Source organism: Neoarius graeffei, chromosome 23, assembly GCF_027579695.1.
Source record: "Neoarius graeffei isolate fNeoGra1 chromosome 23, fNeoGra1.pri, whole genome shotgun sequence".
NCBI lineage: Eukaryota > Metazoa > Chordata > Actinopteri > Siluriformes > Ariidae > Neoarius > Neoarius graeffei.
In genome coordinates this window covers 42044995-42072706 of record NC_083591.1, presented here as the reverse complement: position 1 = coordinate 42072706, position 27712 = coordinate 42044995, and the positions used below count along the sequence as shown (strand labels likewise).

The window sequence follows — 27712 nt, the reverse complement described above, 5'->3', positions numbered from 1 at the left end:
TTCAACGAAACTGACTTCATGTGGTGTAAGTGGTTAGCACCGTCACCTCGCAGCAAGAAGGTTCTGGGTTCGAGGCCGGCAGGGGCCTTTCTGTGTGGAGTTTGCATGTTCTCATGTCTGCTTGGGTTTCCCCTGCAGTCCAAAGACATGCTTGGGTTGAGGTACCGGCTAGTGGCCTGGGTGTCCGCCTCTCGAGCGGGAGATCGAGAGTTCTATTCATGGTCTGGTCATACCAAAGACCATCATAAAAATGGTACCTACTACCATCTGGCAAGGCATGCTGCAATCCAGATGTGAGTGGGGAGTTAAACTCTCATGGTTACCAGAGGACTAGCCCCCCACTGTAACCCCAGCTATGTAATAGGCGAGAGGCTGAGGGCTACGGAAACTGAGATGGGCGCCGCCACGTGGCCCGGGAAGGACTTTGACTTTTGGGCTGAGGTGCCCTTGACTCCCAACTGCTCCCTGGGTGCTGTTAGCATGGCTGCCCACTGCTCTGGGTATGTGTGCGCGCTAGGGCTGTAACGATCCACCCAACTCACGATTCGATTCGCATCGCGATTTTTGATCCACGATTTGATACGCCCACAATTTTTAAAAAAATTTTTTTTTTTAAGTAGTAAATTTGACTTAACATTTACTTACTTACTTACATTAACTATTTAATAACAAATAATTCAGACCACTGCAGAGAATGAGTAATATGAATGCAAAAATTGTTTTATTTCTCAAAATAATACTGTTGAGCCGGAAGCTCTGTTTTTTTCGGTTCTGAAAGTCATTTTTCCAAATCGTGTAAATCCGTTAAGATTTTTTTTTGGGGGGGGGTGGCTCTCTCACTCTCATAGGGCCAGTGATTTTCTGTGATCGCGGAAAACAGATGGAAATTATGGAATTTTTATGATGAAACATTGCTCGCGTGTCAAAATGTAACTGCCGCAGAAGGCTTCTGCCCAAGCAGACATGCCTTCAGTGTTGCCAGATATTGCTAACGTTTTCCACCCCAAAATGTGTTCAAAACCAGCCAAAAAGCACCTAAACCTACCCAATCTGGCAACACTGCATGCCTTTCCGGTCAAGTGATTGTGATTGGCTTGTGGCACACCTAGCCAGCCAATGAGCTGCTTGTTTACAGATTCGCTCCCCGCGTCGCAACCAGAATGGCGACCGCTTAAAAGAAATGAATGCTCTGCCAGTGGCGAGTGTGGACGTTGCGTGACTCGCAGAAGGTTGTTGCAGGTCGGCGAAAAAACGACTTACTAATAGATATTTAAAAAAAAAAAGTAATTTAAGTTTAAAATGTAATTTAAATAAAAAGTAAAGTATTCATAAATTGAAGTTTGGAAGCGCCTCTGTTTTTGGGCTGAGGAGTTTGAAAGGGTGTACCGTGATTCTGCCTTCTTGTATCGCGATACAGATCGTGGCTCTGCGTATCGCGATTTCGATACGCATATCGTTACAGCCCTAGTGCGCGCTCATTGCGTCAGCTGGATTAAGTTTCTTTCTTTCTTAGTCATGTTGTCGGTTATTGCCCAAATGAGGATGGGTTCCCTTTTGAGTCTGGCTCTTCTCATGGTTTCTTCATGTCATCTGAGGGAGGCTTGCTCATTGGGGATAGATTAGGGATAAAATTAGCTCATGTTTGAAGTCCTTCAAATTCCGTAAAGCTGCTTAGCGACAATGTCCTATTCTTAAAAGCGCTATACAAATAAACTTGACTTAACTGGCTGAACTTTCAAGTGGCTACACTGTCAGATTCACAGGCATGCCAGTTGCTTTAGGCTTTTCTGCTTGATCTGATCCCCTTAAATATTGTGTACACAAAGAAAGAAAGCACAACTTTATTCATCATACACTTGTGAAATTCCTCTCTGCATTTAACCCATCTGAAGCAGTGGGCAGCCATGCTAACAGTTAAGAGTTAGGTGCCTCGCCCAAGGCAGTCCCATATCAACCTAACCGCATGTCTTTGGACTGTGGGGGAAACCGGAACCCCAGGAGGAAACCCACGCGGACATAGGGAGGACATGCAAACTCCACACACAGGCCCCTGCTGGCAGCTGGGCTCGAACTCGGAGCCTTGCGGTGAGGCAACCGTGCTAAGCACTTGCGCCACTGTGTTGCCCAAACATTCCTGAAGCAAATCTGGAAGGGTTTGAACTTCACATGTACTCATTTTAACAGACTAACAATCATGAAACTGACAGACATCGTGTATTTAAAAATGGAGAGTTGTCAGAGTCTCCCAACAGAGGGGAAATTAATAATCTTTTGGCTGCTCCCGATTAGGGGTCGCTACAGTGGATCTTTCGTCTCCGTTGCTCCCTGTCTTCCGCATCCTTCTCTACCACACCTGCCACTTTCACATCCTCTTTGGCCTTCCTCGTTTTCGTGTGCCTGGCAGCTCCATCCTCAACATTCTCCTTCCAACATGCTCTGCATGTCTTCTCAGGATGTGCCCATACCATCTCAGTCTCATCTCTCTTAGCTTAATTCCCAAGCTCTCCACATGTGATGTCTGTCTGATGTGCTCATTCCTTATCCTGTCCAACCTTGTCACTCCCATCACAAACCTTAACATCCTCAACTCCACCACCTCCAACTTTGCCTCCTGCCTCTTCGTTAAGGGTACGGTCTCCGATCCATACATCACAGCTGGTTTCACTGTTTTGTACATCTTGCCTTTCACTTTTGCTGGGACTTTCCTATCACAAATGACTCCTGAAATCCTTCTCCAACTGCTCCACCCTGCCTGGTGGAGGGGAAACAAATACTTGACAAGATATCTTCAAAAATTTTCATATGTGGCTTCCTTCCATCCATCAGCTGTAGCTGCTTATCTTGTTCTACAGGATCACAGGAGCCTATCCCAGCTGACTATGGGCAAGAGGCGGGGTACACCCTGGACAAGTCGCCAGGTCATCGCAGGGCTGATGCATAGACACGGACAACCATTCACGCACTCATCTACGGTCAATTTAGAGCCACAGATTAACCTAACCTGCATGTCTTTGGAGAAACCAGAGAGCATGCAAACTCCATACAGAAAGGCCCTCGCTGGGCTCGAACCCAGGACCTTCTTGCTGTGAGGCGACAGTGCTGACCACTACACCACCGTGCCGCCCCATACTTGGCTTATTTATAGATTTTTTTTTTTTTTTTTTTGATGGCGATAGAACAAAATCATTTTAAAGAAACACATTTGATGTAGTTACATGCATAATGCCAGCTGTGTAAAGGGGCCAGGTCATTCTTCCCAGAAGCCTCTGCACCATTTTCTTTTTATTGAAAATAGTTTTACATAATCTTTTTTTTTTTTTCCAATACATTACATACTCTGTTACATTCAAGCAAATGGTGAGACATGAAGTAAAAAAGACAAAGTAAACTAGACTGCATTTCCGCAAAGAAAATGCAAAGTGTGCTTGCTGAGCTGTAGCAGAACAGAAGAGAAAAAAAAGGAGGAAAAAAGGAAAAGACGAGTGCAGTTCAGACCCAATTGCATGAATGTGTCAGTGGAGTTACTGCGAAGTATCACATGAAGTTTGGTGCATCTCTGATGGAGCGTGTCTGAGTAGGACGATTCGATTCGTGAGTCCTGTTCATTTTCTATGGGAAAAAAAAACAGAAAAACGACAAGGACGACAGAACGGGTGCGTCGATCCAAAAGCTGTATGCAAACGTACTACACCAATGGATATGTGGTGAAGTGTTACTGAGCAAAACTCCATTCGTTTGAATGGGGCCAAAAATCAATGGAAGCCTATGGAGGGAAAAAGGGATGTGTGAAAACCAAGAAAAAGACGAGTGCAGGTCTCAGATGAGGGGATGGATATGTGTGGGGACTTGCCCTGAGGCATCATATGAAGTCTCGAAGTTTGGTCACTCAGTTAAAAAATTTGACGGAGTGTGAAAGCTTTTTTTCCCGAAACGTCATTCATTTTCAATGGGGCCAAAAATGAATGGAAGTGAATGGATGAAAAAGTGGGGCATGAAAAGGGAGGGGAAAAAAATGCGTGCGGGTCAGAACCGAATGCAATGCATGTGTGTGTGTCTGGGGAGTTGGCCTGAGGCATCACATGAGGTTTGGTGCATCTGCGATGAAGCGTGTCCGAGCAGGACGATTTGATTCGTGAGCCCTATTCATTCTCTATGGGAAAAAAAATGACAAGAACGAGAGAACAGTTGTGTTGATCCAAAAGCTGAAAACAAGCACGCCATTCCAGATTGGGCCCTATGTTTCAGCGTTGGAACGGTGTCTATCTCGAAAGCCCTAGGAGGAGTAGTGGATCCAAAAAAACGGTTGAAAACGAATAATAAAAATAAAACTTAAGAACAATGGTGTGCTTTTTCAAGCACGCTAATAAAATCGTGCGCATGTGTATTAATACTGTCTGTATGGTACTTTTTTTTAAAGCCCAGATTAAAGAGAAAAAGGGGGGGAAAAGTACCAAATAGTTTCTCAGCCACGGATCTATTTCCTTCTTTCGCAGAGAGAGAATGAGCAAACTTTTTATATACATCCAGAGAGTATAATAAACATTTAGAGCAGCTCGTTGTTACTTTTGCGTTGTTCTTAAAGAAATGAGAAGTTTTGGATGTTCCTTCAGTTAATCTTTACAAAATCAGGTATCCGAGGCTTCACACAACGTGTGAATAAGTCCATCTTCAGGTTCACCGAGAAGGTAACCCTTTCCACCTTTATAAATCTCCAATTGTTGTGTCTATCCAGTCATTTATGGTTGGTCCGTCCTGCATCATCCGTCTTTTTATCAAAGCTCCCCCCCCCCCCCCCCCCCCCAGGAGTCTATCCCAGGAGTGATTTTACAGCATGGATAGCAATAACGACAGTGTTCACAGCAAAAGCGAGTTTTACTACCCTGAGGAAGAAATAAAGAAAACATTTCAGGAGAAAGCTAAATACCTGTAACTTGCTGACGCCAAGCAAAAACATGGCTGAATCCTGAATGACTCATATTTGTATACATGGGGGACGACACAGGCGGCAAAATGTAGTTTTTTTTTCCTGCCATGGAAGTGCACTTGTATACTGAGGAGGAAGCAATTTGCATTACAGCCGTGAAAGAGAATTCAAAATGGCGGCTCAACTCTGTTTTCCCTTTTGGGCGCTCTCGTTTTCTGTTAGAATTTGATAAAGAAAAAAAATATTTACTAGCTTAAGGTTGGTCCGTATCGTGAAATACTGTGACCTCAGCCCAGAGGGCCTCGGTCAGTACTTTCAAGACCTCGGTCACGGTATTTCACGATACGGACCTCCCAGCTGGTAAATAACACATTTACCCCCCCCCCCCCCCCCCCCCCCCGGAGACTTGACACCACGTAGACCCAAGACAGTATGGTTATAAATATGCTGTCTTTAGGCTTTTTTTTTTTCTTTCCCCCTAAATTCCGGTTCCCTCCTGTGGATCTTTATTACGATGCACTTTAAAGTAGCAATGCTACGGAAAACTTAACAGTGAAAGCCTAGAAAGTAGGGGAGGTGGGAAAGTCTGAAAATATCCAGGGTTTCAAATTCAAGGACTGCCAGTGACTGATCCAGTACCAGAAACAACAAAATCCAGAACTAGTTTTTTTTTTTTTTTTTTTTTTTTTAATACAACCCCTGGCAAAAAATATGGAATCACTACTCCTGGAGGATGTTAATTCAGCTGTTTTCCTTTGTAGCACAAAAAAAAAAAAAAATCACATATGACACAAAATTATTTAATTTAACAGTTGAACATTCTGGCTTTGTAAAATATACCTCAAAAAAATTAAATTAATTTTTTGTAATTAATGGCACATTTTTTTTCAAGATCAAGTAGAAGAAAAAATTATGGAATCATAAATGTAAAAAAAAAAAAAATCACAATTGGTACTTTGCTGCACCTCCTCTGGCTTTTATGACAGCTTGAATTCTTTGAGGCGTGTACTTCACTAATGAAAAACAATATTCTTTATCAGTCAGGTTCCAACTTTCTCGTATAGCAGTTGACAGATCAGCTTTGCAGGATAGAGCCTTGTCATGGACTTTTTTTTTTTTTTTTCCCCCAATTTCCACCATATATTTTCAATTGGATTGAGATCCAGACTGTTTGCTGGCCATGCCATTGAGTTGATCTGCCTTTCCTGAAGAAACGTTTTAATGCTCGTTGCTCTGTAGCAAGATGCATTATCATCCTGAAAAATGACTTCACCACCAAAAGTACTTTTGATTGATGGAATGAGAAAAGTGTCCAAAATTTCAATGTCACCTGTGCATTTACTGTAGAGGTAATGACTGCCATCTGCCCAGGTCCTTTACCTGACATCCAACCCCAGATCGCCAATGACTGTGGAAATTTGCTTGTTTTCTTCAGGCAGTCATCTTTATATGTTTCATTGGAACAGCACCAAACAAAAGTTCCAGCATCATCTCCTTGCCCAATGCAGATTCATGATTCATCACTGAATATAACTTTCATCCAATCACCCACAGTCCACGACTCCTTCTCTTTAACCCCTCTGTAACCTTGTTTTCTTCTGTTTAGGTGTTAATGATGGTTAACGTTTGGCTTTTCTGTATGCAAATCCCATTTCCTTCAGCCGATTTCTTACATTTTGGTCACAAACATTGACTCCTGTTTCTGCCCGTTTGTTTTTCATTTCTTTTCTTGTGCATTGTCTATTTTCAAGGCATCTTGCTTTGAGTTTCCTGTCCTGACGCTTTGATCTACCTGTATGTTTCCCTTTTACAACCTTCCCGTTTTGTTTGTACTTGCTCCAAATTTTAGACACAGCTGACTGGAAACAACCAACATCTTTTACCACACTCCGTGTTGAATTACCTTCTTTAAGGAGTTTTATAATCCTTTCCATTGTTTCAACTGACAGCTCTCGTTGGGGCCATGTTTTCTGTCAATCAGCCAGGTGCAACAGCTCATTCAGGTCTACAAGCAGTTAGTCTGGCTAACGCGACTTCAAAGCTCTGCGAGCATTTGGTCTGGCAAAGATATTAAGCCCAACTGTTTCCCAAAGGCGTGGTTGACCCGCCTCCCTGAAATGCCTGTTTGCTACTGGTTGAAGCCAGAAAAGGCTGTGACGAAGCTTCAACCAATCACATCACGCTTTCCTCTGACGTATGTGACGCGACGGAAACTGCTTGAGTAACAGGAAGAAGATAAATCCCTCCAGGGCTGCTCTTTGCTCCGTTTTCAATGAGAACTTCCCATTGAATGCTTTCAATACAGCATCTACCGCTGTGTCAAAGGCTTGGCGCTGCTCCATGTTCGTAATGTTTCTAGTGAATGAAGCGCTTCCGGCATAGATTCTGTGAACAATCTATGGCTTCCGGTCGCAGTTCTACTACGTCAGTGCCTTGAACACGCCTCTACCCAGGGCCATTGGAGATGCTCAAAGTTGATTGGCTCCCGATTTTTCTGGAGCTTGGAAGAGCTGGAGATAGCTTGCCTTGCCAGACTAAGCTCGTGTTGGCCCTCGTGTTGCGTCACACTTAGGATGGGCGGGCCCAGGCTAACAAGCAGTCTCTTTTAACTGCAGACTAATTTGCACATTTAGGCTTGTGCGGATATTTGTTTTAGAAATGCAAGTTATAGCTTGATTCCATAATTTTTTCCTCTACTTGATCTTTAAAAAAAATGTGCCATTAATTACAACAATTTCATATAATTTTTTGAGGTATATTTTACAAAGCCAGAATGTTCAGCTGTTAAATAAAACAATTTTGTCATGTTTGTGGGTTGTTTTGTTTTTTTTTGTGCTACAAAGTAAAACAGCTGAATGAACATCCTCCAAGAGTAGTGATTCCATATTTTTTGCCAGGGGTTGTACAAGTGCTCCAGTACTGAATAGCTGAAGCAAAATGATCTGAATCTAAAACACCATGCTTAGGCCAAGAAAAAATAATTTTGCTTCTGGTTACCTGACCGACCGTTTATAAAAAAAAAAAAAAAAAAAGGCCCCGACCCTAGACTTTTTTGTTAGATGTTTAAAAAAAAAAAAATGTATTTTCGCCGACCAACAATAAATTTTGAAAAAAAAAAAAAATCTGCATTACGATTTGAATAATATTGTCGATCTGACAAGTGACTAATTCTAAAACGCATATATTGGACAAGAAACACTCATTGATTTCTCACGGCCTCAATCTGACGTCATGACCTCTTTCTGAGAAACTCCAGCTTGTGTTGTACACAACACTAGGCATCATGGCGGCCAATGAAGTGTTCTCGATTACCGTGATCGGTTGCGACCATGCGGAAGATTGTAAGACAATAAGTTCATTTTATAAGTTTTCAACTGTAAAAGAACTCTACGAACATTATCATCCTCCGCTGGCCGAGTCATGCAAACAGTATACACACAGCGCCCAGGCTAACGGCGGTATCTATCACGATGTTCTTTGTATTCATATTAAACATACAAGTTCACAACATAGTGTTCCTAATAAAGTTAAGGTTCAACATCTGTAGATATGTTTATAGTTCCTTTAAGCGTCCGAGCACTCCATATTTTATCCATGGGCTCCGAATCCTGTACTCCACAAGCTTCACTGGTTTTCTTAGGCCTGGTTCTGGATGGTTGAGTCACAGAATGACACTTCCCCACTATGTGCCACTGTTTGTCCCACACCTAAAATTTATTTAAAAAAAAAAAACCTACCTACCCGGTATTTTGTGTGATTAAAAAATAAATAAATAAATAAAAAGACCTACCTACCTACCCTATTTTTTTTCCAAGATGTAATAGGAAACAAACAATTATTTTTTCTTGGCCTTATAAACTCGTACACCATGAGAAATTGTTTGTCGAACAAGTACAGGAATATTTCCTATGCCTTAAATGTTTTCTTTTTGTCAAGGACAACACAGTATGGAACAGGATTTTGCCTGTTTATTATTTACGAGTCTCGAAAAGGTCTGAAAAACTTTCAAGCAAAAAGGATAAAAAAAAATCTGCTGTATCTGTTATTTGTTAGAGATCATCACCTAGATCTCATCTCATTATCTCTAGCCGCTTTATCCTTCTACAGGGTCGCAGGCAAGCTGGAGCCTATCCCAGCTGACTACGGGCGAAAGGCGGGGTACACCCTGGACAAGTCGCCAGGTCATCACAGGGCTGACACATAGACACAGACAACCATTCACACTCACATTCACACCTACGCTCAATTTAGAGTCACCAGTTAACCTAACCTGCATGTCTTTGGACTGTGGGGGAAACCGGAGCACCCGGAGGAAACCCACGCGGACACGGGGAGAACATGCAAACTCCACACAGAAAGGCCCTCGCCGGCCGCTGGGCTCGAACCCGGACCTTCTTGCTGTGAGGCGACAGCGCTAACCACTACACCACTGTGCCGCCCCATCTTCGAGATAATCTGGCTAATTAGTAAGATCACTAAAACATTTGCCTGCAAATTTTTCCGAACATTAGAAACTAGCATGGACACGGTGCTGAATGTCTTTCTGGAAAGAATTTCTAATCATGAAAAGGTACAACATTATTGATATATTTGTCTGCTTCAAAATGTTCCGATATTCACTGGTCAATTTAAATGATCACGCTGCTCCGGTGTACAATGAATAACGTTTTTATTTACACTTACAATGAGGTTTGATACTTATAAGGACTCGGGTTAAATTAGGCGATGACTCGTAATGGAGTTATAAGTCAGGTCTGACTCCAAAGCCAGGTCCAGGAGGAGGTCCGGTCAGAGAGGTCAGTCCTCCGGCAGGCTCGCAGGAGAATCGGCCGCCCCTGCAAACGTATCAATAATTCATTAGTGTTCTCGAGTTTAGAGCAACTTAATTCACATGACCCTTTGTGTGGGTGCCGTTATCATAGAATTAAGTGACCAAAGATGGGTAATTTCAGGGAAAGCCAGGGCCTAATAGTTAAAGAAGCAGCTTTGGGACCAAAAGGTTGCTGGTTTGATTCCCTGGACCAGCAGGAATGGCTTTGAGCAAGGCACTTTAACCTAGAACTGCTCTGGGTATGTTGTACATCGCTCTGGATAACAGCATCTGCTCATGTAATTTAAGTGTCCTGCGACGAGATATTCAATAAACAGTACACATTCACAGTTCCGCTTATTAGGAACACCATACGTCTGCACATTCTTGCAGTTATGGGTAGTATCGCTGGGCTGTGACAGCCTGCGACGGGACAAATTTCACTTGGAATCACACTAAATTGATATTCACATTTTATCGCAATTGTGTCTCCAACTAGTCATAGGCTGTCACAGCCCAGTGAGATACACTCGCACTTCCTGTCTCACGGAAACCGACTTGAGAAGGGTTCGTGACGGCTTTGCGAAGCGTTTGCTGCTATTTTGAGAGAAATTTTATCGCACGAGTTTGTTGAACATGTTCAAAACTTCAGCGACGAAGGAGCCACTCGTGCGAGAAAATTGAGAAGCCCCGCAAATGTTTCAAGACATTTTTGAAACTCTCTTGTGAATGATGTTCGCAAGCTGTCGCAGCCCAGTGAGATACTGGCTTATCTAATCAGCCAGGTACATGGCTGCAGCGCAATGCAAAAAAAAAAAAAAATAATAAAATCATCATGCAGATACAGGTCAAGTGCTTTGGGTAATATTCACATCAAACCATCAGAATGAAGGAAAAGTGCAATCTCTGTGACTTTGATCATGGTCTGGATATCGTTACCAGAAGAACTGGTTTGAGTATTTCAGAAACTGCTGATCTGGGAATATTCTCTCTCTCATGCACAGCTTCTAGTGTCGTAAAAGTGCTCATGAGCGAGCCTACTCCATCCTTCCGGGCAGCTCAGCCCAATCTGTCCATTATCCTGAGACCTCTGGAGGTTTTCGACTGGATGTTTCCACCCACTGAACTGCCACTTGATGTTTTTTGTTCTACACACCACTCTGTGTAAACTCTAGAGGCTGTTGTGTGTGAGATTCCCAGGAAATCAACGGATTCTGAAATACTCGAACCTGGTACCAACATTCATAGCATGATCAAAGTCATCGAGATCACACCTTTTCTTTTCTTTCTTCTGTTTCATGTGAACATTACACAAAGCTCTTGACCTGTATCTGCAGGAGTATTCGCATTGTACTGCTGCCACATGACTGCGCTCCTAATCAGCCAGTTGGCTAATGAAGTGAACAGTGGTGCTTGAAAGTTTGTGAACCCTTTAGAATTTTCTATTTGTCTGCAAAAATGACTTAAAACATAATTTTGACACGTACAGAAATGAGAAATATCTGCGAGTGGCAAAAAAAGTGTGAGAATCTTGAGGACTAGCAGATAATTTGAAGGTGAAACTAGTCAGGTGTTTGTCACCTTGTTAAGTGAAATCAGGTGTGAGCGTGTGCACGGTTTTATTTCGAGAGCAGCGATCCGTCACAGCATGCCTTTATGGAGACCTCAGAGAGAGAGAGAGAGAGAGTTGTTGAAGCTCATCAGGCTAGAGAAAGTTCCAAATCGATCTCCAAATGGTTTGGACTCGAACAATCCACATTCAGACAGATGGAGTAAAGTCAGGAGTGATCAACCAACAAAGATCACAAAGAAACCCAGGGTAACTTCTAAGCAACTGAAGGCCTCTCTCACATTGGCTAATGTTCATGAGTCCACCATAAGGAGCACACTGAACAACGCTGTGCATAGCAGGGTTGCAAGAAGAAAGCTCCTGCTCTCCAGAAAGAACATAGCTGCCCAACTAAAGATCACATGGAGAAGCCAGAAGGCTACTGGAAAATTAACCAAAATGTAATTTTCTGGTCTAAATGAGAAGCGTTATGTTTGGAGAAAGGACAAAAATGCATTCCAGCACAATAACCTTATCCCATGTTTGAACCATGGTGCTGGTCGTATCATAGTTTGGGCCTGTTTTACTGCATCAGGCCCGAGATGGCTTCCCACCATTGATGGAACAATGAGTTCTGAATCCATCCATCCATTATCTGTAGCCGCTTGTCCTGTCCTACAGGGTCGCAGGCAAGCTGGAGCCTATCCCAGCTGACTATGGGCGAGAGGCAGGACACACCCTGGACAAGTCGCAGGGCTGACAGACAACCAGCCACTCACATTCACACCAACAGTCAATTTAGAGTCACCAGTTAACCTAACCTGCACGTCTTTGGACTGTGGGGGAAACCGGAAGAAACCCATGCAGACACAGAGAGCAGAAAGGCCCTCGTCGGCCACTGGGCTCGAACCCAGGACCTTCGTGCTGTGAGGCGACAGTGCTAACCACTATACCGCCGTGCCACCCTGAGTTCTGAATTATTCCAGCGAATTCTAAAGGAAAATGTTAGGACATCTGTCCATGAACTGAATCTCACGAGAAAGTGGGTCACGCAGCAAGATGGTGACCCTCAGCACACATCGTTCTCCCAAAGAATGATTAATGTTTAGGAATGGCCAAGTTGAAGCCTTGATCTTAATCTGATAGAAATGTGTAAGGAAACCCACCAACGTCTCTGAGCTGAAGCTGCTCTGTTCAGAGGAACGGGCTAAAACTCCTCCAAGCTGATGTACTTCACATACTTTTGCCGTGTATAGATATGTAATGTTGGAACATTTCACTTCAAGAAGTGACCACGTATAACATTTTTGCCTCAATTGTTGAACTGGGTTCTCTTTATCTACTTTTAGGACTTGTGTGAAAATCTGATCTTTTGCGTCAGACTTGTGCAGAAAATTCGAAAAGGTTCACAAACTTTCAAGCACCACTGTATCTCTGCAATACACATAAATGCAGGTGAGACATTTATAAACTAGTAGCTAAACGCTCCTCTGTGTATGATTTATTTATTTTTTTAAAATATTTGATTGTTTTATAAAACACAGTAATTGCTATCAGACAGCACTGATTCTAAGGCCAAGTTTACATTAGACCGTATCTGTCTCGTTTTCTTCGCGGATGCACTGTCCGTTTACATTAAACCGCCTGGAAACACCAGGAAACGGGAATCCGCCAGCGTCCACGTATTCAATCTAGATCGTGTCTGGTCCGGTGCTGTGTAAACATTCAGAATACGCGAATACGCTGTGCTGAGCTCTAGCTGGCGTCTCATTGGACAACGTCACTGTGACATCCACCTTCCTGATTTGCTGGCGTTGGTCATGTGACGCGACTGCTGAAAAACGGCGCGGACTTCCGCCTTGTATCACCTTTCATTAAAGAGTATAAAAGTATGAAAATACTGCAAATACTGATGCAAATACTGCCCATTGTGTAGTTATGATGGTCTTTAGGCTTGCCATCCTTCCACTTGCAAGTGGTAAGTGATGTGCGCTGGGATCACACACACAGCGGCTCAGTCCCGAATCACTGCTCGCGTGCTCTGTGAGCTGCGCAGGGCCAGAGTGCGCACCCTCCAGAGGGCACTCGCTGTTCAGGGCGGAGTGATTTGGAGCACAGGATGCCTGCGGAGCCGAGCGTATCCGTGTATTGGTATTGCTGTGTGCACGGGAATCGTGTATTGGCGTTGCTGTGTGCACACTAATCGTTTTAAAAACGTTAATCTGATGATCCGCTGATACGGTCTAATGTAAACTTGGCCTAAAATCTGACCTGGTCACAAAGTGTTGATTGATTAATGTTTTTAAAACAACGTGCTGTTCTGATGGGCCGTTTGCAGGAATTGATCACGCGTCAGTTTTCCCCATAGCAACAAGCCCGTGGTGGGCAAGCTAACTTGACATTCCTTGGCAACCATAAGAGTTTGACTGGCGATGTGAAGCGATCCATTTCTATAATAGCTGTTTTTACCTTTTTCTACTTTTTTTTTTGACCCGAATGTGTGTGTACTTGGAAAAAGTTTGTGGTTTTAACTTATGTCGTAAGTTAAAGCGAATCACTGGCCGTAGAAAAAGTGTTTTTTGGACTCAAGTTGGTTGCCGCTGAAAGAAATTCATCTCATCTCATTATCTCTAGCCGCTTTATCCTTATACAGGGTCGCAGGCAAGCTGGAGCCTATCCCAGCTGACTACGGGCGAAAGGCGGGGTACACCCTGGACAAGTCGCCAGGTCATCACAGGGCTGACACATAGACACAGACAACCATTCACACTCACATTCACACCTACGCTCAATTTAGAGTCACCAGTTAACCTAACCTGCATGTCTTTGGACTGTGGGGGAAACCGGAGCACCCGGAGGAAACCCACGCGGACACGGGGAGAACATGCAAACTCTGCACAGAAAGGCCCTCGCCGGCCACGGGGCTCGAACCCGGACCTTCTTGCTGTGAGGCGACAGCGCTAACCACTACACCACCATGCCGCCCCGCTGAAAGAAATTCACATGCGAAATGGTGGATTTCTCAGATATGCTTAATTTTTTTTTTTTTTTTTATAATTTCTCCTTTTCTACCTTTTATCATTCACTTAATGTGTGAAGATTCTTGAAAATAGATAGATATCTGTAGGTGTGTTTTTAGCAGATTTATTCCCCAATGATTCGCTTTAACTTACGACAGAAGTTAAAACCACAAACTCCCCCCCCCCAAGTACACACGAAAATTCGGGTAAAAAAAAAAAACAGTAGAAAAGGTAAAAATAGCTATTATAGAAATGGATCGCTTCGCATCGCCAGTCAAACTCTTATGGTTGTCAAGGAATGTCAAGTTAACTTGCCCACCACAGGCTTGTTGCTATGGGGAAAACTGACGCGTGACCACTTCCTGCAAATGGCCCATTCGATAGTAATAAGCAATTCACTGGGACCCGTACAGCAGACGCTCTACAGAACCCAAGGCTAATATTAATAATCATGTTCTTTAACAAAGAAAAACATCCTGGTGAAGTTTTCAATCAGGAGAGAAATATTTAATACTTCTGGAAGGAGTCAGTCGATGCTTTAAAAGGTCAGGATGTTTTCCGATACCTAAAAGTTGTAAGGACAGGACTTTGCGTTTTTCCGTTTCTCGTTAATATGAGGTACTGTTTTTGTTGGTGGTTTTTTTTTTTTTCTTTCATTTTCTAAGCTTCTAAAAAGAAGGAAAAAAAAAAAAGCCTGGTGAGGGAGCGAATGTTTTTAGTTGCTATAACATAAGTGACAACAGGAACTGACTTGTCTTATGGGCTTTTGATCATAGTATTACACAAATCAAAAGTAACAGTTATGACTCAGCAATAACATCCAAAAAGGCCTTCGTACCTTGGCCCAGGTGGAGGGACTCTCCCGGCCTTCAGTTCATCAATGATGTGTTCGATGTCGGAAGGCTTCAGATCCTCCTGCAAAGCAAAGCAATCATAAGAGCTCTACTCTCACGTCGGGCACGTTTCTTCAGAAACCTAAACATGGTGTTTTCTCGTGGGCTTTAATGAGTCACAGCTTATTTCCAAAAAAAGGCCCCCTTATGGTAACACGGAATGCCCACTTTACAGTTAAAAACCCAGTTTGAAGCGTGAGACTCGATGCAAGTCTGTAACTAAAGATGAAAGAAGCAGCTTTTGGGATCAAAAGGTCATCAGTTCAATTCCCTGGACCAGCAAGTGGGGAAGTGAACATGAACAGCACTTTCCCCTCCCTCGACATCGATAGAAGTGCCCTTGAGCAAGGCACCTAACTCCGATCTCACCCCCAACTGCTTCCCAGGCTACTGCCCCGAGTACGTGTGTTCACTGCTTCACATGGGTTAAAAGAATTTCACTCTGCTCTAAATGTACACGTGACGAATAATGTAACGTAACAAAAGCTGCTGTTGATTCTTTACAAACCGACCGCCTGCATAAAGAATCACCGGGTGAAGGACGAGTTTGTTACTCCATCCTTGTTGCTGCAGAGAAATTTTCAAATTGGCTGTTGGGCTACGTAGCCTGTAGCAGCAGTTCTGAAAACGTCTACAGCCAGGGATCCATCTCATCTCATTATCTCTAGCTGCTTTATCCTGTTCTCCAGGGTTGCAGGCAAGCTGGAGCCTATCCCAGCTGACTACGGGCGAAAGGCGGGGTACACCCTGGACAAGTCGCCAGGTCATCACAGGGCTGACACATAGACACAGACAACCATTCACACCTACGGTCAATTTAGTCACCAGTTAACCTAACCTGCATGTCTTTGGACTGTGGGGGAAACCGGAGCACCCGGAGGAAACCCATGCGGACACGGGGAGAACATGCAAACTCCGCACAGAAAGGCCCTCGCCAGCCACGGGGCTCGAACCCGGACCTTCTTGCTGTGAGGCGACACCACTAACCACTACACCACCGTGCCGCCAGGGATCCATTTAACTCAAATTCCCTGTTGGCAACGACGTATGAGCCTAATCCAAATATTCAGCTCATTCTTTAAACCTGTAGCTATAGTTCTAAAGTCTCTGTACAAGTATTCCTCATGTCCAATGGTGCTTAAAAACGGTAAATTGGTGAGCCCTTCCTGTCTGACCATGTTATGCGTCTGCACAAGGCAACTTCCAACAACCGGAACACAGTTGATGATTAACTACAGAAGTGTTGACTGTTGACCAAATTTTAGTCCCAGCAAGTGACTGATTTTCCATTCACGGTCACACTTAATTGCACCATTACCCAGGCAGCCCATCATCAGCTCTTTTACTTACCCGGTGACTGACGGGGAGTTACCCTACAAGTTCAAGGGTGTTTTTTTTTTTTTTAATAATTACTTCTTCATGAAAGCTGTTAATGTACTTTTAAGACCCAAACTGATCACCATGACCACTATATTGTTCCTTCAGACATAAAGCAAGCCTTTAAAAAAAAAAAATTCATACAAAGGCTGGATAAAGCAACAATATGATTGCTAGGCTAGATGCTGTATTAATATATTTTTAAAAACGCCATATTTATCCAAACACTTCTGATTGGTGGTTTCAGTCCATGTAATATTTGAGCTCTTCTGCCCAATCCATCTTGAAGAAAACCTTTGCAAGCATTAAATAGACTTTTCTTCATCGTCTTTACACAAATGCCATTTTCTGCAGCAGCCTGTTACTTATACCCTGTCCACACTAGGGATTTTGTACCGATACGAAACTACTTTCGTACCGCAACACCTGTCCACACTAGCAACTGTAGCGGTATAACTGTATCGGTACGAAACCCACAAATGTATGGGTTTCGTACTGGTACTAGGGGTGGGCAAAAATATCGATACGGCGATATATCGCGATACTTTGTCTTCCGATTCGATATCGATACTCAATTTGAATATCGTTTTTTTTTTTTTTCAAATAATAAATCATGTTTCAGACGGGTTGTAAATCCAGTACGACTTCCACACCTCCGCTCCACGAGGTGTCGCTGTGCCGCTACCTCACTGCAAGGCACTCTTCGTCTTCTCTTTTTTTCCCCCGGCGGTTGCAGTGGGGGGGGGGGGGGGGGGAACAAGCAAGCATGGCTGTTAACAAACCTAGAGACGCCACCAAACTTTAAGGCAGATGTTTGGAGGCACTTTGGATTCCAAAGGAAAGGAAGAAAAAAACAAAAAACAGTGAGCTGGACAAAGAGTACGCACTTTGCAAAACCTGTTTCGCTCCAATTAGATATTCAGGTAACACAACAAACTTAGCACGACACCGCCCCGACATATTAGCTCAGCCGGAGCCACCGAAACCCGACCCGAAGCAAACTACACTGGACAGCGCCAAAGTCCTCCCGTCTACTTCAGTGATGTGTGACTTACTGTAACTGTGAACTTAATTTTGTCATTTAAGGCCAAAGGCAAGAAGCTGCACTTTTATTTTGCATTTTCAATTTTAGTGTGTGTGAGACACTGCATTTTATTTTGAGTATTTACTCTAATTTCAGAAGAAACATGATTCACTGAGGTTTCAGTTCAGTTTCAGTGTGTGGATGCTGACCCACACTGCACTTTTTCATAATTGTGCTCAGGGAGACTAAGGGCCTCTGCATGCTCTTGCGACAAGGCTTTCGCAGATAGCTTTTCGCAGACAGTTGTAATTTATCGTTGAGCGGGGAGTAATAGGCGTGCGCGATGTTATTCACCGCCACAACGCAAGGGGGCGCAAAGTCGCGAAATCGCTAGGAATAGCTGGTGGGTGTGGTTAGTGGAGTGTTTATCCTCCGGTTACTTATAATGACTAGAACTGGAGTCGTATAGATGTACGTACTTCCTCGATCAACCGCTCTTCGTGCTGCTCCATCTTCGCTTGTGTTTTTAAAAATGCTGGTCGTGAAAACAAACCAAACCGGGAAAGTAGGGAAGCGGAAGTGCGTGTACAGCGGATGTAGAGTGGACCAATCAGAGCCCTCTTGTCTGCGAGGCTTCTGCGGTGGTCACAATTTTTGGGAGGTGTGCGCCGAGCATCTGCGAAGGTGGTGGGGGGGCTACGCAGACGCCATCTGCGAGGACTGGGTTGTCAGCATAAATTGGCCTTAAGATGCACACTGCACTTTTCAATGTGTTTCAGACAGTATGTTGTTCCTGCAAATATGTTGTAACTTGGGCTTGTATAGTTACAATAAAATGGCATGGATAATTTGAATTAGATTGTTTTAACTCAGTTTGTCCCATGAATTCTCACTATAATCTGATGTACATACAACTCGGATTTTAAGATGCATAATGCATTTTACATTTTTCAGTGAACTATGTACAATATCGCAATATCGTATCGTGACTCAAGTATCGTGATGCGTATCATATCATGAGGTCCTTGGCAATACCCACCCCAACCGGTACTGTAGTGCTTACAAATATAATGCGCATGTGCAATGAACCATTCCTACGTCTTCCGGGTTATTCATGCAATACGATACGCCCGTGCTTTCCAGCTGTAAATAAAACATCAAAATGGCTCAAAACGACCGTGGAGCTACATGGAGCAAAGAAAGGGGGAGGAAGAGGGGGAAAGGGAGGGGAAGAGAAGGAAAGAGGGAGGAGAAAGGGAGATTCGTTTTCTTTGTTTCTTTCTCAACTGCCTCGCGTGTTTTATACGATTCGACTGAATAAATGACCACCAGAAATACAGACTGTACACTGACAACAAAAAGCACACACACGTTGTTTCATCCGCCATATTCTCGGAAGGAAGTTACTCGGTAACCACGGAAACATTTCTCGCTAGTGTGGACAGATGCACTAAACTGTACCGGTATACTTTGTATCGATACAGTTATACCACTTTCGTACCGGTACAAGTGTGAACACAGCATTAGAGTGTTATCAAGAATTCCTTGCGTTCTTGCCTTGACACCTGAAGAAACAGACACATGAATGAAGAAAACAAAACGCTGCCCTTTTAAATGTGGCAGATTCTACCATAACAGAGGCCAGTTAAGTCCCATCTCCTTAAATTGCTGAATTGATTATTTTGATCATTCTATTAAGTTTTTCTAGTAGCATTTGGGGTCTTGGACATTCACAGTAAATTTTAGGACAGTAGTCCTGGTAACTAATTAATAAAAGCCTGACATGACAGACATGCTAAATGACAATAGAAACACATCGGTTTCTATCATCAAAATCTGACAGACAAACTGACGTCTACCATCATATTCTGACAGACACTCTAGATGACAATAGTAACAAAACTGTTTCTTACATTATTAATCTGACAAATTTAGTAATAAACATTAAATACCTCATCACTAGAACCAAATAATAAAATAAAATATTGAAATAAAAAAGAGAACTTATTTTCAAAATTGAAATATCAACAATAATTGTCAGAACCGTGACAATAGACACGACTGTGTCGCTTTCGCGGGGAAATAACACATTGAAATGGCCTGTCGGCTGAAAGGGTCGCAAGCGGCTCTGATTTATCTCAACTTACGATAGTTTTCCTCCAGAAAAATTTAAATATGAATGCACAAATATATTCTCAAGGTTTCTATGGTCAGGATAGCTGACTGAAAATCTTGCCTTGATTTATTTGATGAAATCTAGCTGTCAGAACTCCAAGTCTTGCCCGGAAGTAAATGTCTGCTGTCACAAAAATCACGCGCAGTAGAATTTCCTCTTTGCGTCAGTCAACATGTGCGTGGCGAGGGCTTGAATTTTGCTATCGTCAGGTGCATTTGACTGACAGACTGACGATAGCATTTTTAAAAATAACTGTGGGCTTCTCTCGTGAACGAAATAGATTAACAGCGAAAAAACTATTTCAACTCTATCTGCTGACACCCAAAAATGATAAAGCCTGCTTCCACACGATAACTACCAAAGATCCATAACGGCCGAGTCTATCGTCAGGTCATCTGACAGAAATTCACTGACGATAGCAACAGGGAGAATGAAAGGGATTTTTAAAACGGGAGTTATGTCTGTCAGATATGTCAAAGAAATAGAACTTTATTCTTTAAAAATTTTATTGATATACTCAGTGTATTTTTAAATGACGTGCTGTTTTAGAAGACCAAATACCATATTTTCAATCTTGAAAATATTACCTCACTGAAAAAAGGACAAGAAAAATGTCTTATTTTGTGGGCAAGTGGTTAATGGATCCAGTTACGGTAGAATCTGCCATGTGCTGTAGTTCACAGTCAAATAAATGTCGTTCTCTATAATGAAACGAAGAAAAACCGGTTAAGGCTGGACGTTTTCCCGTTCGAAACAGGATTTATTCGAGAGAACAGGAGGAGACATGTATTCATGTGGAGAAGCAGAACGATTTCAGCATGACACACACACATGCCCTGCTTTTCCTGCTGGGTGTTTTACTGGTTTGTTGCAGAATACAAATGGTCATGTGACCAGATTTATGCATCATTTCAGTGCTTTTTCTGTCAAAGGTTTCCAATGTAGAGCTCCGCGAGTTTACGTTTATCTGCTCGAGAGATTTTGGGTGTGAATAGCTTATTTTGTAACTTATTTACTGATCAATTCCTTTCAAATAGTTAAACATCTTTCACAAAAAGGCCATTTGGATGGATGGAAACTTGGCTAAAGATGACAAAACGAAGTGCTGGTTGTCTGGAATAGCGAGTTGAGGTAAAAGGCTTCGAGATCTCTGACTGTGCGTCGTATTTATAGCCTCTCAGTCAAACAAACCCAATCATAACGGTACGAGCGTTAACATGAACATCAAGTCTTGCATATATAATCTTTGTCGTTCAGGGATTTACCCTAAGCTATTTCTGAACAAGACTGAAAGTTGTTCTGTTGCTGACAAAGATCTTATTTTGGATTTTGACGCACTGTCTGTCATGCTATGTTTTTAACATGGAAAAATAAATCTATTCTATTGTATGTGCATTTCCTGACATGAACGTTAAAATCTTAAGCTTGAACCTGTCGTCTCTGTGTGACTGAATATTATCACTTTTTAGAAGCGTCGATGATTCCCCTCCCTCAATGCTACTTTTATTGTTTCAATATAAATGCTTTTTAATTTAAATCCTCAACACCTCGCTAGCACTTCTAACAGTAGACTGATTCATCCTATTAACAGAATGGAAAGTAATCGGCGTATCATATCCTATATTTGGGTTAAACCATTAAAGCCTCGGTCACAACCGGCCGTACGTGCTCCTACGGCCGGTCTACGTGCAAGAAACGCATGGAGGGCGCGCGTGTAATGTGCTGATTTTCGAGCCGTAGACTGGCCGCACTCATTTAAGTTGTGATTCACGCTGTTTGTACCGATAATAAGCACAAATTCCCGGCCAACTTCGTTGATCAGGGGAGAGTAACTCATCCGCGGCCCCGACATGCGGTGTGCGCGCGCACTCGGCGGAGGCAGTATGAGCCTTAGTGGAAAGCCCTGGGAATGCGTAAATGTCAAGTTCGAGTTTAGATTTACGAGCCCGGAAAAAATGTCGAAAAACCGGCGTTTAAAAAAAAAAAAAAAATTCACTCGCACAAACGGCACTCACCCGGCCGGTGGACCGGAAACAGAACATTTTTTTAATAATGGCCTGACCTACGGAAGCGCCAGCAGGCTGCGCGAGCTTTGCACGGTTTCAGTGCACAGCCTGTGTAGACCAAGCGCTCCCATTTCTCTCTCATTGTCCGGTCTTTTGGAAAACGATGAGTACTAATCCCATCAAGATTGGTGTTGCTACACCCTCCTACGATATGTCTGTTAACCCAGGGCTCGAAATTCGCGGTGGTCCGGTCGCCCGAGGCGACTTAATTTGTCATTTGGCAGGTAATTCCTGTCACTAGGCAGCCCGGCTGGCTAGTTGAAAATAAAAAAAATATATATGAAGCGAAGACTAGGGCTGTGTGATATATCAAATATACTCGATATATCTCCGAAAATTCTGTGCGAGATATAATAATTTTATGTATCGTTACTATCGAGTATTTTTATGGTCATCTGCGGACTTGCGTTTGTTTCGTGTTTGTTGCGTTTGTTTAAAACCTTTCCCGGTGGTTTTCTCCCTGTCCCTCAGGCAGTAACGCGAGAGGCTGCCTAAGGGTAAAAAAAAAATAATAACGTCGTCACACACTCGCCAACCAATCCCAGGCGACATCTAGGTGCTGAAAGGAACTTGCGGGCAGTGTTGCCAGATTGGGCGGTTTTAAGTGCATTTTGGCAGGTTTTGAACATATTTTGGGCTGGAAAACGTCAGCAGTATCTGGCAACACTGCTTGCGGGAAGATTTTCTAGTTCCGCTTTACATCACTGACTCAGTTCGTGCAATCGCTGGTGTTGCATAGGCTACCGTGTAAGCTCTGGCAATTTCAGCGACAAATTAAAAATGGAAGTGGACGAATTGGTTCCTAAAAGAACTAGTAAGGGGTCAGTCATCTGGCATTTTTTTTTTTTTTTGGATATCGCGAGGAGGACGTGGAACAGCAAATGCCAGTTTGTAAAGTGTGCAAAAAAAAAAAAGTCTCAAAATAGTCGGGTCTTGAAATAAATGCACATTAGTCACAAACAATGGTAACTACTCTCTTTTGTGTAATTTTTGACAGAAGTAAAATTCATACATGAACAAATTTTGGCGAGCTGATTTTCTGTTTGGCGAGTTACTTTGGAAGGGAACTAGTCCGGCTGGCTGGTGGGAAAAAAAAAAAAAGAATTTCGAGCCCTGTAACCATTTTAATAATTACATGATAACGTTGAAGAAATTTGCAGAAAACCACCAGGTCGTTTTCTCATAAACAAACCAACGCTGACATAGGATTCAGAAGGAGGCGTCCCGCACGCGACGTCATGAAAATCAATGTTTCCCAGGAAATCCAAATGCCAAGTTTTTTCAGAGGCGGACCAATTCGCCTCAAATGGCTTGATTTCAACTGAATTTTTCTGGTATTGCGCAAGATAAAATGTTACAGATATTTGACCAAAGTTTAATATAAAATAGGAGAATTACATTGATCTTGCTCCTGAATTTACCCGTGATATGCACTTTTAAAGTATCAAACGTGACAAACATACAACATGACATTGTAATATCTGCAAAAAGTAATACTGGAGCAGTTCTTGCATCTAAACTACAGAGTTAAACGTGAAACTTAAGAAGTCGAGTCAATCTCGAGTTCATCAGCACCGGCAGTAGGTTTCGCGTTCCGCCTTGCAGCGTGTGTATGAGCGAAAACATGTACGTGACTTGGATCAGCATCCTCGTCTATACAGAGATCCGATAGTCGTCTACATTTTCTATGAACACACTTTTGAAAGTTTTAGAACGATCAATCAATGTGCATCATTTTATTGTGTGTTTTAGTTTCGTTATTCACTGCTATAGATATTAAAAACCACTTGCAGTCGGCATGGTCGTTGGATGCCATTTTAGCAAACACGCTGAACAACCAATGAGACAATGGCTTCCTTTTCGCCGTGTCGAATGGACCAATCGCTATTGGTTTTGGCAACAGTCAGTATGGTTACGGTGTACGATAGAGGCCATTCAGCAGGCCTAAAAGGTTGTTTTTTTTTTTTTTAAACTACAAATGTTTCACCTGCTAATTTTGACTTTTTTTTTTAAATAAATACCTGGTCGGGTACTTAAACAAAAAACAAAGAATTACCGCCAACAAAGAATTTTTTAAGGCTGACCCCATTGCTCTCTGTATGGCCACAGACTTTCACACTGGTCGGCTTTTATATATAAAAATCGCTCCTTGGGCTGGTGCTGTCTTGTGTATATACACGCATGTGTGTAAAAACCAAAAATAAAAATAATCCGTATGGTCTACACTCAAGATATTTTATTAGTGTTTGTCCCTAGAGTTAGAACAGAATTACGAGGAGGGAAAAACCCTTTTAAATATGCTGCTCCTAGAACGGAAATGGGCAGAGCTGGTTACTATACGGGAATTTACACGACCGTTCAAAAGTTTGGGGTCACTTTGAAATGTCCTTATTTTTGAAAGAAAAGCACTGTTCTTTTCAATGAAGATCACTTTAAACTAATCAGAAATCCACTCTATACATTGCTAATGTGCTAAATGACTATTCTAGCTGCAAATGTGTGGTTTTTGGTGCAATATCTCCATAGGTGTATAGAGGCCCATTTCCAGCAACTCTCACTCCAGTGTTCTAATGGTACAATGTGTTTGCTCATTGCCTCAGAAGGCTAATGGATGATTAGAAAACCCTTGTACAATCATGTTAGCACAGCTGAAAACAGTTGAGCTCTTTAGAGAAGCTATAAAACTGACCTTCCTTTGAGCAGACTGAGGCCCTGTCCACACAGCAACGGATTCAGGTGAATCTGATAAAATTGTTTATCGTTTCGGCCTGGCGTCCACACGGCACCGGCGTTTTGGGTGCCCAAAACGAAATCTTTTGAGAACGGGTTCCAGAGTGAAAAAATCTGGCAACGGTGCCGTTGCGAAGTCGTCTGGATGAGTAGAACGGATTTGTTTACGATGACGTCACAACCACATGACTGTCAGTGCTTCACGCCGGGTAGAAGTGTAATGAACTCGATACGAGTTGTCAACAAATCCTATAACTTGGTTCATGAAATGCGCTTACAAAATATTTTCATTGTGAATATTTGTGTAATGGTGCAAAGTGAGAGAGAGAAAGAGAGAGAATAGCCCTTAGGGCAGAGTCTTTAGTCCAAACACTGCAGAAGCAGTACCAAACCGCGCACCACCCGTGCGCTTTCCAAAAACAAAAACAATCCCGCCAGCAAACATAGGAAAAAAAAAAAGGAGCGATCTCACCTCTTCAGATGTTGGTTTAAGTCCGACAATACATTCCTCAAAAAGGGCGTAGAAGAACAAAGTAATCCATCAACGTGTAGCATTCAATTTATTCCGGACCATTAAAGAATTCTGGAGGATATCAGAATGTTGGCGTACCGGCTTCCATCTACCCCCATTCATTCCTCTTTCCGCGTCTTTCGTTTTACGCTACTGATTAATAATCAAAACTTCGTGTGGCTGATGCTACAGAAGAAGGGGTTTATGCGCATGCGTCTACTTCTATTGTTCTGGTGTCTCCGATGGGACCGTCTTACAGCGCACGTAGAGGTGTGGCATGTGTATTGCATCGTTTTCAGCAAGCGCTGCGTTGCCATATGAACCTGATATTTTACTGATCCGTTGCCCATGTGGACGCGATATTTAAAAAAAAAAAAAAACTTGTTGCCGTTGTCGTGTGGATGTAGCCTGAGTTTCTGGAGCATCACATTTGTGGGGTCGATTAAATGCTCAAAATGGCCAGAAAAATATCTTGACTATATTTTCTATTCATTTTACAACTTATGGTGGTAAATAAAAGTGTGACTTTTCATGGAAAACACAAAACTGTCTGGGTGACCCCAAACTTTTGAACGGTAGTGTAGGTCAATTTTAACGGACTGAGAAAATAGCACTATGACTCCACTTATCTTTGTTCGCCACATAAAATTTCTCGTGCTAGTTTGCTGCACCGAAACGGTCATTACAGGCGCACTAGTGACACTATTATCAGCAGACGTACGTTTTTCGTGAATATAACTTTCAACTTGAAACATGAAAGCTTGTCAAATGAAGATGAAGCAGCGAAGCCAATGTCGCCAGATGCACCTTTTAACAGAAATGTACAAATCAATCAACGAGCAGCGAACAAGCCAGCTACTGGGCTGTTGGCGAGTCTCTGCATTGGCATGACGACACGCAATGCTCCACCCATCTCTGGCGTCTTTTTGTGAGCAAAAATATTTCGCTATAGTATATCTGAAATGTCAGTTACTCGATATCTGTAAAAAAGAGTTTTATAAGAGCAAGATCGCACTCACGATCGTCCCGTTATACTGAATATCTGCACGACTGGGATGACCCGCTAAATGGCCAAATACAGATGTGCGGCATCACCGCAATCTTGCACTCCTTCACCCAATCGAACATTCTTCACGTGTGCTGAACATAGCCAGTTATTCTGCATAGATGTATTTCTATATGGCAAAGGGACGTAAATAAGACCATATTTAAAACAGCAGTGCTGTGATCCAAAAGAAAAGGATGTCTGTTCTATTAACCAGCAAAAGAAATGACATTAAAACCCAGCCAGGATTTTGAACACGTGCACTGCGAGACTGAGGGTTGAACAGGTTTACTTACATAATAGTTATCGTTGATTTGGACCATTGGGGCGTTAACACAAGCGCCAAGACATTCGACTTCTATTAGCGTGAACAGCCCGTCTGCTGTGGTCTCGCCGACCTTGATGCCTAGAAGAGAGAAAGCAGTAGTAGTAGAAGTGAGTTCATAAATAAGGAACAGATCAAATTAAACTGCTCAGACCGCAGACGTGCAGTAACGAAGCCTGTCTTTTATCAATGGTTTGTATCAGTTTACACGATGACATTCCAGTACTGGAATGGGGGGGAAAAAAAAAGACTGCACAGTTGAAAGAGCTGTCTCATGTTAAACACAACACAAATCGAATCTGTGTTTAAGGTAAGTTCGTTCCTGGGTGTACGCTTGGCAAGAAACCTGATACGAGACTAATACAGGTCAAGCTCGCGTTCTTTCCGAACACGCTGGGAAATTTAACATACGTTTTTGTCAGCATGTCATTATTTCTTCATGAATAAGATCTGCCTGTTGAACTAAAGAGTTAAAAATAATTTTATTCGTAATAAAGCTCCTAGGAAGCATACCTTACCAGGTTACAAAGTACAAGCGAATGTAATGCTGTATCACTTGTAGGATCCAGGGGTACAACATGTATCCCGTTTATATACTGTTAAAATGCGTAACAACAAAGAGGGCAATAAAATCACACAAGTACTGCTCACACAAGTTACTAGAAGGGAAAACTACTTCCACACCAAAAGTCATAGAAATACAACCAACATGTATCCCCCCCCCCCGCAGTTTTAGTATTTGGAAATTTGAGCTAAATTCCGAATGTAAAGCCTCGGTCACAACTGGCCGTACGTGCTCCTCCGGCCGGTCTACGTGCAAAAAAACGCACGGAGGGCGCGTGTGTGACATGCTGATTTTTGAGCCGTAGACTGGCCGCAGAGGTTCTTTGTCACGTCAAACAAACTCTACAGGCGCTTACGTTTTTCTCAGGTTGCAAGACAAACTTGCGGCCAATGTGCGTCTTTCTCCACGAACAACAACAAAAAAGCAGCGATTTGGGAAACGCCAAAAATCGCACGGCCAAAAAAAATCGTACGTCCGGTTGTGACCTAGGCTTAACGCGTAACATGAAAGCCACTCGCCAACAGAACTTTTACTCGCTATTTAAAAAATAAAATAAATTTTTAAATAATTTTTACACTTTGACTATGCTAACAGACCCAATCTGGAGAATACGGAACTTGAGAATGAAAGATTTCAAGCAAAAATAAGAAAACACGCATTCTGTAATGCGGTTTTAATTATACTCATATATAAAATA

The 27712-nt window shown here is 42.7% G+C and overlaps 2 protein-coding genes across 2 annotated transcripts in view; one reads left to right on the top strand and one right to left on the bottom strand.

Moving 5' to 3' along the window:
• The window catches only part of acss2l (acyl-CoA synthetase short chain family member 2 like), a 146160-nt gene that overhangs the window by 780 nt on the left and 117668 nt on the right, over positions 1 to 27712 (top strand). The gene's annotated exons all lie outside the window — the stretch shown is intronic.
• The window catches only part of ndufv2 (NADH:ubiquinone oxidoreductase core subunit V2), a 62862-nt gene continuing 44726 nt past the window's right edge, over positions 9577 to 27712 (bottom strand). Inside the window, exons 6-8 of the mRNA XM_060906201.1 lie at positions 26422 to 26531; positions 15142 to 15218; positions 9577 to 9759 (exon numbers count right to left, since the gene is read on the bottom strand). Of these exons, the coding sequence (XP_060762184.1) occupies positions 9666 to 9759; positions 15142 to 15218; positions 26422 to 26531 (281 nt within the window). The 3' untranslated portion in view covers positions 9577 to 9665. The remainder of the gene's footprint in view (positions 9760 to 15141; positions 15219 to 26421; positions 26532 to 27712) is intronic.